General features: G+C 38.8%; 1 protein-coding gene and 1 long non-coding RNA gene across 2 annotated transcripts in view; one reads left to right on the top strand and one right to left on the bottom strand.

Moving 5' to 3' along the window:
* LOC101861389 (cystathionine beta-synthase) overlaps positions 1 to 4904 on the top strand; it is a gene marked incomplete in the record, with an annotated part of 58498 nt that extends 53594 nt beyond the window's left edge. Inside the window, 3 exon segments of the mRNA XM_035972121.1 lie at positions 371 to 479; positions 2195 to 2291; positions 4437 to 4904. Coding sequence (XP_035828014.1) covers positions 371 to 479; positions 2195 to 2291; positions 4437 to 4546 — 316 coding nt within the window.
* An 8275-nt stretch (positions 4905 to 13179) lies between these two features.
* The window catches only part of LOC101859593, a 6060-nt gene continuing 4125 nt past the window's right edge, over positions 13180 to 15114 (bottom strand). The window contains exons 3-4 of the long non-coding RNA XR_001185202.1: positions 14278 to 14380; positions 13180 to 13448 (exon numbers count right to left, since the gene is read on the bottom strand). This is a non-coding gene — a long non-coding RNA (uncharacterized LOC101859593). The remainder of the gene's footprint in view (positions 13449 to 14277; positions 14381 to 15114) is intronic.

A 15114-nucleotide genomic window follows, 5' to 3' on the forward strand; every position in this document is an offset into this window, starting at 1 on the left:
GGAGGGGTTAGGTGAGTGTGTGTGTGTGTGTTGAACAGAGAGCACTTTTGATCAGGTGCCCGTAGTGGGTGATGCTGTGTGCGTTTGTGTGTGTGTGTGTGTGTGTGTGTGTGAGTATGTGTGCTTCTGTGTGTCCACGCATGCATGTTTAAAAAACAGACAGACAGCTGATAAAGAGAAAGAACAGGGCACACAAGTGTAAAACTTCAAAATTAGTTATATTAGAATGAATCCAGTGAGACTTCAGCTTCGTTTTGTAATTTCCACAGCCTCTGCCAGTTGTAATTATACATTTATTGTACATACTAATGAAACATTTTTTGTTTAAAATCTTTCTGGTTTACTTGAATTCGAAACTCTTACCCTTCAGGAGCATCTTGGGAATGGCTACCGTGGGCAACATGATGGCTCAGATTGTGAAGAACAGGGTGCGGCCCAGCGACCCTGTGTCAAAGGTCATGTACAAGCAGTTCAAACAGGTGAGAGGTCACACGGAATATGATTTGATATAGAGTCAAAACTGTCTAAGACGGCCACCCTTTGTTGAGGAGAAAAGTGGTCATTTTAGAGAGGTAGCCATCTTACACTTGGATACCTGGACTCAGAGGTTGACGTGTAATGACCCTCCATCCTTCACGGTCGCGAGCTGCTGCCGTTGCACATTCTGTTATTTCCAGGCCAGTCCATGTTTTTATGTTGTCTATCCAACTTTCTCTTTGTCTTCCCCTGGCTCTCTTGCCCCACATCCCTCCTTCAGGCATCTCTTTCACTTTGGTCTTGTGTCATTTTAAGTGGCCATAGTACTGTATTTTCCTATATTCTATTTTATTCAGCAGAGCTTGTCTTGTAAGGAGAATCTGACACACCCCATTGTTCTCCTTTTTTTGCTTTCCATGTAATTATAATGTAAAAAATACACAAGGCATGAAATGGGAAGCGTCCGTTTGTACAGGTAGTTGTCTTATACAGGTGGCGTTTAGAGCAGGTTTTGTGGGAGGTTGGTGGGTGCTCTGGTGTGGTTTGTTTCTTCTTTCCTATCAAACATCTGTCGTCTTTATCTCCTGTTCTTCTTTTTTATGTTTGTTACTCTCTTGTAACACCTCTAATCTTCGTTCTGGTGCTCAAATTACCTTTTGCAGTTGCCAGCGCCGTAAAATCTCTACTAAAAAAGAGCAGGTTTGTCTTTACTAGTCCTGGATTATACTAGGTCACAAAGAATGAGTTAATTCCTGTTCACATATTTGCATGTTTTTTTAAGAATCTCCATCTTTCTGCCGGGATACTGTATCAAACTTAGCCCAGGTTGGACCTGGCATCCTCTGTTGGACTATGTTTGTTGTGAAGTAAAGTATTTACAATGAAGTCTGTAAAGGAGAATTTCATTTGCTGTTTCTGACAATAGCATTGTAAGAGTTTGGATTATGGTGCATTGTCAATGTCTTTGTCATTGTGTTTGCATCCCAGTCTCTGTGCTTTCAGAAGATGGAAGTTGATAAAGATATTCACTTGAAATTATCCAAAATGGCCACCCATTGTTGTGGAGAAAAGTGGTTGTGTTAGACAGGTGTTTGTCTTGGACAGCATCGGTATAGTACAGAATATTACAAACCAGGGAAGAAATGGGAAGTGGTTGTTTGTGCAAGTGATTGTCTTGAACAGGTAGTCCATAGAACAGGTTTGACTGTTACACTGCCGTAAGCTGACAAAACACCTTTTTTCGTTTTGGCACCAATATTTTTTTATTTGTTAAATAGAAAGCCTGATCAGTTGCCCTATTTATGTGAAAAGATCAAAGTGAAACTTTGACTAGTTTGTTTAATAAATTATAATTCAAATTTCGGAATAACCCTGTTTTTAAATGGTTATGCTGACAAAAAAAACCCCTCTTTTTTCTCGAAATTGTTGTGTGGGGAAAAAAGGCGTTTTGTCAGCTTACGGCGGTGTAGTTTTGGCTTAGTAAATGATATTTGGTGAAAAGCTGCAGAGTGTTAAAAATCATTTTGATTGCTTACTGTGAGACTCCACCATGTGCCATTTTGAAAAGTGACATCTGATGGGGTCTTATACTGAACAGTTGATTTTTTAAACTGGAAGACTCCCAACTTATTTGCGTGCTTTTTTATCTGTCCAAATTGTGGCAATATATAGGTGCCGTAGAACATAAAATACTCAATCCCTCAATGATGTATTTCAGATCCGTATGGACACATCCCTTGGTGAACTGTCGAGAGTGCTGGATACGGATCATTTTGTTCTGGTTGTTCATAACCAGAGGCAGTGTGAGTCTGATGGTGTGTTTGTGTGTGTGTGTTTTTGTGGAATTGTTGGGGGCTATTTCTTGGGTCTACAGGAGAACATTTTGACATTTTGCAAATTTTATAGGAGAAGGAAAAAACTTTTATTTCAACAGAACTCAATGCTAAGATCCGGAATTCACATGTCGTGTAGAAGAAAACAACATTGGCTCATTTTGTAAATTGTTTTCTAATCAATTTTTTCCATTCTAGTTAAATCAAACAAAGTGTCACTTAAACACTTTTTTCTGAATAAAAAGTATGAGGAAAACTGTTCTAAAGTGGCACTTGGGATAGTTTCGTTTGTTTTTGGTAGAGCCTTTTGAGAAGAAAAGTATTCTGGCTTGAGCACTTACAATAGTTTTCTTCATTTTCTACCAAGGTGACAATTTTTTAAAGTGGGAAAAGTATTGTAACTACCACGTAATATAAAACTTTTCCTCAAAATGTTTTCTCAAGTAGGAGATAGAATAATTTTTCTTTGCGCTGTATGTAACTCAGTAATTTTTGAAGTTACGGCTCTGATGTTTTAACACAAGTTGAGTCCCTTGGTGGAAGTTAAGGCCATTGAAAAATCTCAATTTTTTCCGAAATATGTCACTTAAAATAGTTTTCCTTTAGACCTGCGATTTGCACTTGTTTTGTCTGTAGTTGTTTGAGAATACCATCGGTGTCGCTAGCGATCCTTTTAAGTCTGTTTGGGTACTTTTTACATCAGAGACAAAAAAACTAGCTTTTGGTGCTTTGTTCCTATCAGGAGTCTTGAAGTGCAAGAAAACTGTAAGCCTTGACCATAGCTTTAAATAAAGTGCATTTTGGAAATATTGAAATTTGCTTTTTTGAAAGAGCTTTGGGAGGGTGTAAAAGTTTTTAGATTCTCCAAATTTGGACTTAAGTCGATAGCTTGCGACAGTGACCATATCTGATCTATGGTGGCTTTCTGTATGTTTCACTTGTGTTTCTGATCATGTCACAAATACTGTTGAATTTGCTCAAGGAGGCCACCCTTTGTTGGGAAGAAAAGTGGTTGTCTTATACTGGTGGGTGTCTTGGACAGTGTCTTCATAGCATAGAAAAAAAGTAAGAGGGAGGTGGGACTTTGTGGTCATATATATACAGGTGATTGTCTTGGACAGGTGGCCTTTAGAGCAGGTTCAATCGTACTTATGGTGGCGTTTTGTATGTGTCACACTGTACATGTTTCTGTTTATGTTGGAAATAGGCCGACTTCAAGCATTTGTTTATTTGTCTGTGCATGCATGTATGTATGTGTGTGTGTGTGTGTGTGTGTGTGTGTGTGTGTGTGTGTGTGTGTGTGTGTGTGTGTGTGTGTGTGTGTGTGTGCATGTGTGCAAGTATGCATGTGTGTGTGTGTGGGCAAGTATGCATGTGTGTGCGTGTGTATGTGTGCTTGTGTGTGTGCATGTGCGTGCGTGTATGTGTGTGTGTGTGTGTGTGCATGTGCGTGCGTGTATGTGTGTGTGTGTGTGTGTGCATGTGTGTGCGTGTGTGTGTGTGTGTGTGCCAGTGTGCATTTGTGTGTATGGCCTAGTATACTTGTGTGTGTGTGTGTGTGTGTGTGTGTGTGTGTGCGTGCGCGCGAGTGTATGTGTGTGTGTGTGTGTATACATGTATAGGGCTGGAAGTAAAGGGCCTCTCACTTAACAATGGCTCTATGATAGTTTACTCTCCCTCATTTTCTGGTAGTAGTTGTGCTTCTCTTTACTCAAATAAAACAAACAAATGTTTCATTTGCTTTTTTCCCGTTCTCCAAATGCTTGTTCTGTTCTGTACTCAAACTAAACAGTGGGTGATTGAAGGACGTCACTGGTCGGTTCTACTTTTTTACTTTCCATTTGTCTGTCTCTTTGTCTTACTTTCTCCCCCAGCACTCAATAACGATTATTGTGTCGATGTGCTTCTCTTTACTCCAACAAACAAAGTGGGTAGCTGGCAGGTGCTCTGGTGTGGTTTCCTTCTTCTTTCCTATCTATCGTCCTCATCTCCTCTCCTTCTTTTTAGTGTTTGTTACCTTCTTGTAACACCTCTAATCTTCAGCACCTATAGGAGTGCCGTAAAACTCTTACTAAAACTGAAAAATAAACAAATCAAACGAAACAAAAAATAAATATCTCTCGACAGATGGCACAGAGGGGAAAGTGGAGAAGAAGCAGATGATATTCGGCATCGCCACCCGCCTTGACCTGCTCAACTTCATCACTTCCCACGACCTTGACCACAAGGAGCAGTGAGTGACGCACTGGTCATCCATCCGTCTTCTAACGAGTGACAGCCAGCCAGCCAGTCAGTTGCTGAGTCAGCAGTGTCGTCAGCCATCTGTCATGTGACAGCTGGTCAACTGTCGACGTAGTTTCCAGTCGTCTGTCCTTGTCATTTACCGGTCCTGTGTGTTCGTCTGTGTGTGTGTCATGTCTAGTGGTTGTTGTGAAGTTCGTGTCACTGACTTCACTTTGATTCATTCTCTCGTTATTGTGTATCTTAGGATGCAGTTTGATTAAATTCTTGTAAGCTTTATTGCATACTCTCTCATTCTCTCTCTCTCTCACTCACTCTCTCTCTCTCACTCTCTCCCTCTCTCTCTCTCTCTCTCTCTCTCTCTCTTTCACTCTCTCTCTGTCTCTCTCTCTCTCTCTCTCACTCTCTCTCTCTCACTGTCTCCCCTCCCTCCATCTTTTAATTTTTTCTCTTTTTCTACACCCTGTTCCGTTACTTTTTTATTGTTTCCTTTATTCTGTTCATTCCTTATTTCTACTTTTTCTCTCTTTTTTTTCCCCCAATTTATTTTGCTTTATGCTTTATGGACCAGATCGGATTATTTACAATGATAGTGAGATTTATTTTTCCTACATATTTGCAATTTTGATTTGTTCTAAAAGAAAGTCAAGGGAATTGAGAGAACTGAACCACATTCAGTGAAGGTTTGGCTCGAGATGCGGTCGGGGGAGGGGGGGGGGGAGAGGAAGGGGAGAAGATGATGAAGAAGAAGACCAAGGAATATCTACGGTGATAGATATATGGGGGATTTTTTTACCCACATTATTTTTTGTGATTGTAGAGAAAAAGCTTGAAATTTGTTGTTTAATATAATTGTGATTTCAGTACAGGGTATTCTTGACATGATAACTAAGTCAATTTTTTTAGAATTAAGTTTTACAATTTTGAATGTGCCTTTAAAGAATGAAAAATACCGGTAACTTACTTCTCTTGCTTTCAGAATTGCATAAAAGTTGTATAGGATATTTTGTTTATTCTGTGCCTGAACTCGTTCACTTTTTGGACTTGCCAACTTTTTGAAAATGTATATGTGAGGCAGCTTGGTGAAATCAGGCGTTTGTCAAAATAATTCAATCGAAGATACATGCATTTTTCTGCACATTGGCAATTTTTAAAGAATTTTTGTTCTTTTGCTCAGCACCTTTTCTGTGACTGTAAAAACACAAATTGTATAGAAAAATGTTGATGAAAGGCACGTAATGTGTCATTTTTCAGTATTTAAGGACTTTCAAGCTAATAAAATTACCTAATTTTGGCGGCCATTTTGTAGCTAATTTTACCTCTGACAACAGGCTACCCCCACATCCCTCAATTGTAAATATCTCGACTTCTATTCAAGATAGCCTGGAATTTTTTTCACCTAAATCAAGATAACAATAACTCTGTATGCCCCAAAATTGACGAGTGCCTGATTCCATCGCGTCCTGTCTTATACACTGTTGAGTCTGCTGATCTGTGTGGCTGCCTGACTTTTTCGGTTAAGCCGAGTTTTTGGTTTAGAGAAGTTGCTGTATTTGAAGGGAAAAAAGTTGTGGTTTTTTTTATATTTTGGTATACTCTGTTTTCAGATTAACCGTGTTTGGTTTAAGTGGAATCCACTTTTTTTTTTTTCCAATTTATATAGAATTGCTTATGGACCAGATTGGATTATTAACAGTACCTATCAATGACAGCTGTGGAAGGAGTAAAACAAAGTGACTGACGTCAGTTTCTGGTCCCGGTATTGTCTGTCTGTCCTAGTGCCGGGACGAACCCGGTGCCTCTTGTTCCCAGTTCGTGAGTCGTACGTGCCAAAACTTTCCGCTGTGATAGCCTTCCACAACTGCTTTAGGTACCAAGGTCTATGTGAAGCACGATGGTGAAATGAGGGGCTCGTCAAAATAATAAAAAAGAAATCGGCATTTATTTGGCCAATGGGCAAATTTTTCTGAATTTCTTTTTTTGGCTCAACACCTTTTATGTCCATTTAAAACACATTTTTATGTGGATTTTACTGAAAAACCTTGATTAAAGGCACAAAAATGTAAATGTTCAGTTTCCGAGAACTTTCAGGCTATGATAGTTACCAAACTTTGGCCGCCATTTTCTCGCTAATTTTACCTCTGAAACCGGGCAACCCTGACCTCTTTCAATCGTAAATATTTCGACTTCTTTTCAACATAGATAATTTTTTTCACCGAAAGTTTAAGGCAAATGAAGAGGCTTTAAGATGATATCGATAACCCCATGTGGTATAAAATTGATGAGTGCCTGATTCCTCCATGCTGTGACACACATGCATCTGAATGTTTGTTCCTTTTAGACAGTAAAATGTTGTCAAAGATTTTATAATTGTGGGATCTGAGTCTTGCTACCCTTTAGACTGCAAAAATCTCATTATTTAAATATATCTGGACCGGAGTCTACTTTTCTTTCAGAAAGTAAAATCTCATTAAAAGAAGAAGATCTGGATTGCAATGTTCTGTCCCGAAGTACAGTAAAATCTAATTTTCTCGTTACATTCGCAAATTTTACAACTTCAGGTCCGTAAAATGGAATTTGTTCTGAGTGGTTTTTTTGTTCATTAAGTTGTGTCTGCTGGAACTTTGGAAATACTTATAGCACAGATTTTTCTGACCTTCTCTGGGTAAGGGTTTTGGGTGTAAACCTGGGCTGGGGTTGGGGAGGCGGGAGAGGCGACTTCTTGTCCTAAGCACGAGTTATTCGGACGGCTCATGCTTGTTGGTCTTTATTTAACCAAACGTGGAACTGAAGTCACTGATGGCTAATAGAATGACAAAAATATGTCAAGAATTTTTGTAAAAATCCACCTTTCTATGCTCAAACTTGTGTTCTTTTTGAGAATTAATTTTTGTTAAAAATTTATTGTATTTTGGATGTCGTTGATGTACAACTGTTTTTCAACATTCCTTTTGAAATGTCGAATTTGTCCCATATATTTCCAGATTTTACTCCAATGTTTTTTTAGTTTTTAGTTTTTAGAAAGTTTGCACAATTTTCACAGACATTCCTTCTTTTTGTGTTTATTTTATAGTGGTTTTCTTCCCCTCAGAAAGACCTGTCAGCTAGTCATATTGTTAATTTCAATTTTACCACCTGTATCAAGCTATATATATATTATATATCACAAATAATAAAATGAGAAGTTATCTTTGACGTTGTGCATAAAATATGTAATCTCTGCAAGATAGTTTGTTTTTGATTGGTTTTGCGGTTGCCTTGAGAAGAGGCAAAGGCAAACAGTAACCGGTGGACAGTTTCAGTCCGGCCTGCCAGTCGACTCAGTAATTAATGTCGCCCACAGTGAGTTTGCGATTGATAAAAACAAAAACTGTCAGTCTTGAAAACTGAGAATAGTTTCTGGCACAGCTGCAAAGCAGTAGATCTCATAATATCTTATATCATGAAATGTCTTTGAGTGTCAGTTTTAGTCTCACGTACCTGTCAGAGCTTGGGTATTTGAACCACTGAGTTCACTTTATTTTCTCTGGCTTTGGTCTGCAAGACGTTCGGAATGACTTAATCCGACTCATGGATTGTTCTCCCAGTGGTTTTGTGCGTTTACACATTGCGTTTTTGTCAAATTATATCTTTGTAGACACTGACTCCATAATCGTTTTGTCATTTTTTGTAGCTTATACATACTTTTATCTCCAAGCGTCCGACATATCGCTGGTCTTTGCCATGAATTAGGGTCCAAAATATTACAACCAAGTATAATCCAAAAGTCCATTTTGAGCTTCATTTAATTTGACTTGAATATGTTTTTTGGCTGCTTTTATGACAACGTTAAGCCTAAATTCAATTGACCACCAGAAAAAAAAATGTTTTTAATGGTTGTTTTGAAATGTGTCAGCAATCTATGGAAACATTTTCCTAAAGGTTGTTGTATTATCCATTTTCTCTAAACAAAGTTTATACTTTTTTCCCCCAATTTTATTATCCTTTTATCTTTTACAAATCAACGGATTTTTCCGACATGTTCTATGGACAATGTTGATTGACGAGATAGAAAGAACACAGTTTTGATTCACAACTGTGATGGTTTAGAGGGTAGAGCCCGGTGGGTCCCGTGCGATTTTTGTTTTTACTGCTCCATTTGTTTATGAAATAATACTGTGTAATTATTATTAATTATAATAATTGTACTTGTTTGTACTAGCTCTTCATTTACGACCTAAAATAGGCTGGGCTTGTCACAAGGAACTTCCCAGTAATGTTAAAGGTTTTGATTTGAAGATTGCTTGGCTGAGGTATAGATTCTAATTGTGAGTAACAATACAAAAATTGTGTCAACATGGTGGTGATTCTTGATTCTTATGCCTTTAAGGTATAATTTTAGACTTAATAATTCACTTTTTTCATCTTTTTTAAATATTTTTTTTTAAAGCTAAGATGAAGTTCATGTAAGTAAATTACTTGTTAATTAAGGGGTTCTGCTTGGTTTTGTTGTTTTTTAGTTATATTTTGGGCGAAGGGTTATATGTTCTGTGCTTTTTGGAGGTAGTTTTAGTTCGCTTTGGATTTTTGCTGCTGATGTTTCTGTTTCTTTTTCTTTGAAGGAGGGGAGTTAGGGAGTTATTGTTGGATGTGTTACATCTTGTGTTAAAAGTTACTTTTCCTTCGTTAGGTAGCAATTGAGTTTTTTCCTGAATGGAACGGCTTTTTCACGGATGGTACTTGGATTGGATGACACCCTGGGTTAGAAATGTTAAAGTTCACGGATGATGGAAACCTGGAATGGAAAAGTTCAAGTTTGCGGATGACGTACCGTCCAGAGTCAGTCATACATTTATTTATTAAACGTTTAGTGTACATAATGAACAGCTGTGTGGTGTTCCTAGCCAGGTCTTTCTGCCTTGACACCTTCTCTTGTTCCTTTGTTATCTAATCAAGTGTAATTTAAAATACCTGGTGCGTATTGACAATCAGAATACATTCGATCGAGTTGGTAGCTTGCTAGATTTTCCACTATGAACGCGGGCAAGAGCTACCATTTTGATGCAATTTGACCGATTTTTACTCAATTCGACTATTACGTCTTTTGAAAACGAATTCATTTCGACTGCTTAGAGTAAAACTCCACCATATGCCACTTTGAAAAAATGACATAAAATGACAGTTTTACGTTGAGCAGTCAGTATGGTTATCAAGGTTGCAAGTCAAATTAGTTCTGTACTTTTTGCCAAACTGGTAGCTTTGGCCCCTCCATTTAGGAAAATCTGACTTGCCGGCTCTGACTTGATTCGATTGAATCCAATTGGCAGTGTGCACTGGGGGTCATATATTGTTCCCTTGGTTTGGATCTGACCATGTTTTGCACCATTGTATCTTGTAGTCCTGAAAAAAGCAGCTGTTGGAATCTTTTAGTGGAATTCTTTAAAAAACAACAACGTACAAACAATACGTTTATTATTATGTTGTTGTGGTTGTTTTTAATATAATAAAAGCTGGATTTTGCTTCCAAATATTTCGTCAAACTAATTGTTATAGTTCCTGTTTTGTCTGTTTTTCTTTGTGGGTGGTTGGCGGGTGCTCTGGCGTGGTTTGCTCCTTCTTTCCTATCAAGCATCTATCATCTTTATCTCCCCTCCTTTTCTATTGTCTTTGGACCCTCTTGTAACACCTCTAATCTTCGACTCTTTTACTTATATGACCTATTTGTGCTGCATGTCATATAAAACTCTGACCAAAACTCAACCAAGCTGAACTAAACGAAGTGGGTAGTTGGCGGATGGGTACACTGGTGTGGTTTGCTCCTTCTTTCCTATCAAACTCAAACATCTATTGTTCTTATAATCTCTCCTCCTTCTTTCTTAGTGGTTGTTACTATCTTGTACACCTCTAATATTTGACGCTCAGAAGACCTTACTGGGGGGTTGTTTCTGTCTGTATGTCTTACTTTTTCACAGAACTAAATGACCTTTATTGTGTCGATGTGCTTCTCTTTACTCAAACAAACAAACAAGTGAGGAAAGCCAGACGTGAGCAAAATGGTTGTCGCACATTTTACTATTACTATTACAGGTTGACAAAAACTGGCACGAGGTTCGAGAGAAACTACTCAACTACTTTTCAACAAAAGGGGGCGTTTCTTGGCAAAACAATTAATAATTACTGATACTGATATGTTCTGTTTTCAATTTTTCTGTACACAAAACATGCAAATCATGAAACTTCGTGTTGAAAAAGTGCAAAACATGTCGCGAATGGTGTTACGGTAACTTGCATAATTTTTGCATAATTTTGCTTTTTTTGTGCATAATTTGGCCTTCTAAGTTTGCATAATTCTACGGGGACAGAATTATCTATTTTATGAAGAGTAAAGTGCCCTACTGCAACCACTTGTTGAGACGCTTGTTCATTAACCCCTTGGAGTTGTCAATGGGAAACTTTATTAGTAGCAGTCAGGTCATACGGTTCAAAAGTGAACTTTCCGTGGATTTCCAGACATCAGGAGATATCCGCTCGCATTGCATTGAAATCATCGTTACCTTAGGGGTTGATTTTTTCCCCCCTTTGCTGTTGTTGATTGATGTAGTTGAGGTGCAGTTTTAATCAAATCGGCACGGATACGATGTGCCACCAATCATTTAGATTTCATAATTTTTTAGTTCTTTTTGATGTTGTTGTTATTATTTAATGTGGGTTGGGGTTTTGATTTTTTGTTTGTTTGTTGTTTTGTTTGCTTTGTTTTGTTTAGGAGAGGTGTGGCAACAAGTTCAAGTTAAAAGAAAATAAAGGAGGAAACATCAAGACCTTGCATTTGTCAAACCCCCCCCCCCCAAACAAATCCGTATCTCGGAGCAAATGTGCACAGAAGCACAATCTTTTTTATTTGTTTCCACACACGAGATAAGAAAGGCTCTCTACAAACTTCACACTACATAACTTACGCATATGTAGAGCAAGCATCAGAACAACAGGTGCGTTCAGTGTAAAATTAGGAAGAAAAAAATTCTTCCTCTCTTTCTTTCATGACTTGACATCACAAACCAAAGGACCATGCAGTTTTTCCAAGCAGTAAGATTAAACATGCTCTTGTACACACACAAAAAGCAAACTCACGAACATGTGTATGATTTTTTATTATAAAATACGAGAATATTTAAGAATTCACACGCACAACATAACCACGCATGCAACCACATTTGACACCTTTTTAAGTCAATATACACGCACACATACATTGTTAGACTGAGCAGACAAATCTACTGTATTTAGATTCTTTAAAATACTCTTATAGGAACTTGTAGGAACAGGTGGGCACATCATATACTCTCATGTACACCACAAGAATAACAAGCAGAATAAAAGAACAACCACTTTACCCCACCACATCCGTACACATCAATATAATCATTATAAACAAAGCCGCACCCCAAATTCATGTCAATAGTATAGATTAGTCTTACTTTCAAAACTTTTTACCTTCTGAAATATCATGTTTTTCGTGAGTATAGCATAGTCTTGTCATGTTTCTTACAAGCTTTTTCAAACAAACAAACGAGCACATTACATCATTTAAAACTATCTATCTATCTTTCAATCTATCTGCCTTAAAATCAACACAAGTAAGTAGGGACAATATAGAGGCGTCACCTCCGATTTAACGCCCATATCTGATTTGATTGAGCTACATTGGTGGAGGGTCATTTATTAACTCACTTCAGACGGGTCACACAACAGTTGCGTGACCCCCGCCATGACGCTCGCGTCGGGTCTCACAAGCCCTGCGTGACCAACTTTGGAATTTTTTTTTCGCTCTACAAATCACGCACGGATCGCGAGACCCGCCTCGTACCCTTGTTTGGCCAAGCCTGAGCTACTTAGACTTCGTTTCGTATCTCTGGGGCCGGTAGTTTTTAAGTTATTGAAGGTGAAAGACAGTGACCCCAACTGGGGTTGAACAGACCGGAACTCGCGCTTTGTTTTTTTCTATACAGCTCATAGTAATCCGACAGTCGCGTCGTAGTAACGGTCGAAGAAGTCGCATGAACAAGAATCACATAATTTCGCCGTTTTCTATACTTCTGTGCGTTTTACTAGTTCTAGTGTCTCAGAATATGATGTGTCTAATAGTTAGGATCCTGGATATGTACCCGAACACGGCCCGAGTCGTAGTTCTAGGGCTAGATCTAGCACTAGTACCGGTGTTGTTTTTCGCGCAACGAAATCACAACGTCGTGCCGTACATCTGTCTCATGTAATTCAGTGTATGGGTCTGAATCAATGCACAGACCAGCTTTTATATTTTCACCAAACACTTGCACATGTATACAAGTCAAACCAGAACACTTTGAACTTTTATTTTTGTTGTTGCAGTGAATTTCATTCTACTTGTCACGTCTCTGGAAATTTTTCGAAAATCAAATTCATGCCAATTTTTAAAAAATCGTACAAATTAAAGTATTAAACTTAGACAACTTTAGTTTTTTGTATTAGATTAAGCTTGAATGTTACTTTACTGTGTCAAAAAATGATTACAATAGGGTAATTCTGAGAGTTGTGGTGATTTATTGAAATACCCCCCAAAACACCAGTCTTCAATGCTTGTGGCTGGTGAAAGGGCCCAGTCGCAAGTGAGTTAAAAAAACAAAAAAAAACTCCTCCACAACCCAAGTCCTGAATCTCTCGGCTGGGGATCCGAACCTGGGCTGTCTGCACTGCAGTCTAGCGTGATACCAGCTGAGCTAATGGCACTCTCTATAGTACGATTATTGAGATACTGCTGCTCTGTTTGTCTCTGTTTGAACCGTGGATCGTTTGAGGGAGAGTCCAGTGACGTGCTGAGGGTCATCATCTCGTGGCCCTGGGCGGGACCACATCCGGTTGAGCACACGCAATTTGACCTTGAAACTGAAAGAAACAAGAAACACGGTTATAATGTTATTATATTATATAAGTCTTTACTTATTTTTCATCATCATGTATACAGTTGAAATTGGTCGCTTTTAGGCACAAGGGGGCCTATCCCCAAAAATGCTGTTTGAAGAAAATCGAAGGTAAGTGCCCCTTGTTCAGTTTCTTTAAAAGACAAGGAGAATTTTCTCTATAACCAAACAAACATACACACTAATGAAACCAAACTTCTTCTAGAGGTAGAGCAATGCCCACTATTGGTGTAGGTCAAGATTTCTGGAAACCCCCAAAATCTGGGTTAGCCCGCTTGTTCTTAAAAGCGACCATTTGCCCAATGCGGCCACCACCTGTCCCAGAGAAAAATAGCGGTCTTTGATGTGACTGGTAGCCCCGTCTTAAACAAAGTCATTACAATGTAGTTAACCCCCCCCCCCCCCACCCCAAAAAAAAAGACAAAACAGGTGGCCGTTTGTAGTAGGCTACAGGTGTTTGTCTCATACAGGGGGCAATTAGAGTAGGATCGACTTTATTTGCTACTTTTTCTTCTTCTCCTCAGTTCTCATCCCCTCCCCTTCTTCTTCTTCTTCTTCTTCTTCTTCTTCTTCTTCTTCAATAGTAGGCCTACAGCTCTAGTCTATACCACAGGCTAGGGTTACAAGTCTGCAGCCCCTCCCACAGGAAACAAGCAAACAAACAAACAATCTGGCAAACAAACAAACAAAAACAACTCACTGTAACTACAACATGACAACCTTAAATAGTGTGACTACAGACACACGCCACAGAATGAACAAGGAGGAACATGAGAAAGGACAACAAATCCCACCTGCTCAAGCCCGGTGTTTGTGGGAATTGTTGACCAGTTTGGTCACCGGCTTCCTGCAGTGACCGCATGGGTCTGGTCTGTTGGTGTGTGCACTCGCTTCACGCTGAGGACAGATCACAAGACTGTAAAGTCATCCAGGACAGTTGTCTTAATTTTTTTTTATATTAAAAACAAAATATACATACGAGGAATCATCGGGGACAAACGGGCGTTGTCACAAACTAAAAATTGTGAGGGTGTCAATTTTAAAAGCTCATAACTCCATTATATTTGTTTGACTGGTGTTTATTGTTATGCTTGTTGAAAAGAAAATCTAACAGCAATGATCAACCAACAGTAGAACAGAAATACAGTTACGAGTCAACAAGCGTTCAAAATTGATACCCTCATGATTTTCAGTCAGTGACTATTCCCTTTTTTCCCCGCGGGCTCCTCATACATAATATTATACAATATATACGTTTGTATTCACAACAACAAAGCTTGAGGGGGCTCTCGTGGTCTAGAGGTATGGTGTTCGCATCTCATTCGATAGGTCTCATGTTCGACATCTCACAGCCATGATGGAAAGCTTTCTTCCTAAAATGTCTCCTTTCATCTTCTTTCCCTCTCTATCCATGTTCTGTCGCCTGCTTTTGTCTCCCGTGTGCAATTTGCGAACGATAAAGATCCCTTGGTGGTCCAAAAAATCAATAAGAATAGGCTTCGGCTGCTTCCCGAACAAAATTTAACATTAATTCCTACCAAACCAAAATTGGTAAGTCCCGCGCACACGTATGACTTTATGCAGTTGTGAGCTCTGCAAAACCCCTCCCCCCCTAAAAAAAACCCAACCAA

The sequence above is a fragment of the Aplysia californica genome, unplaced genomic scaffold (assembly GCF_000002075.1).
Source record: "Aplysia californica isolate F4 #8 unplaced genomic scaffold, AplCal3.0 scaffold00583, whole genome shotgun sequence".
In the NCBI taxonomy this organism is placed as follows: Eukaryota; Metazoa; Mollusca; class Gastropoda; order Aplysiida; family Aplysiidae; genus Aplysia; species Aplysia californica.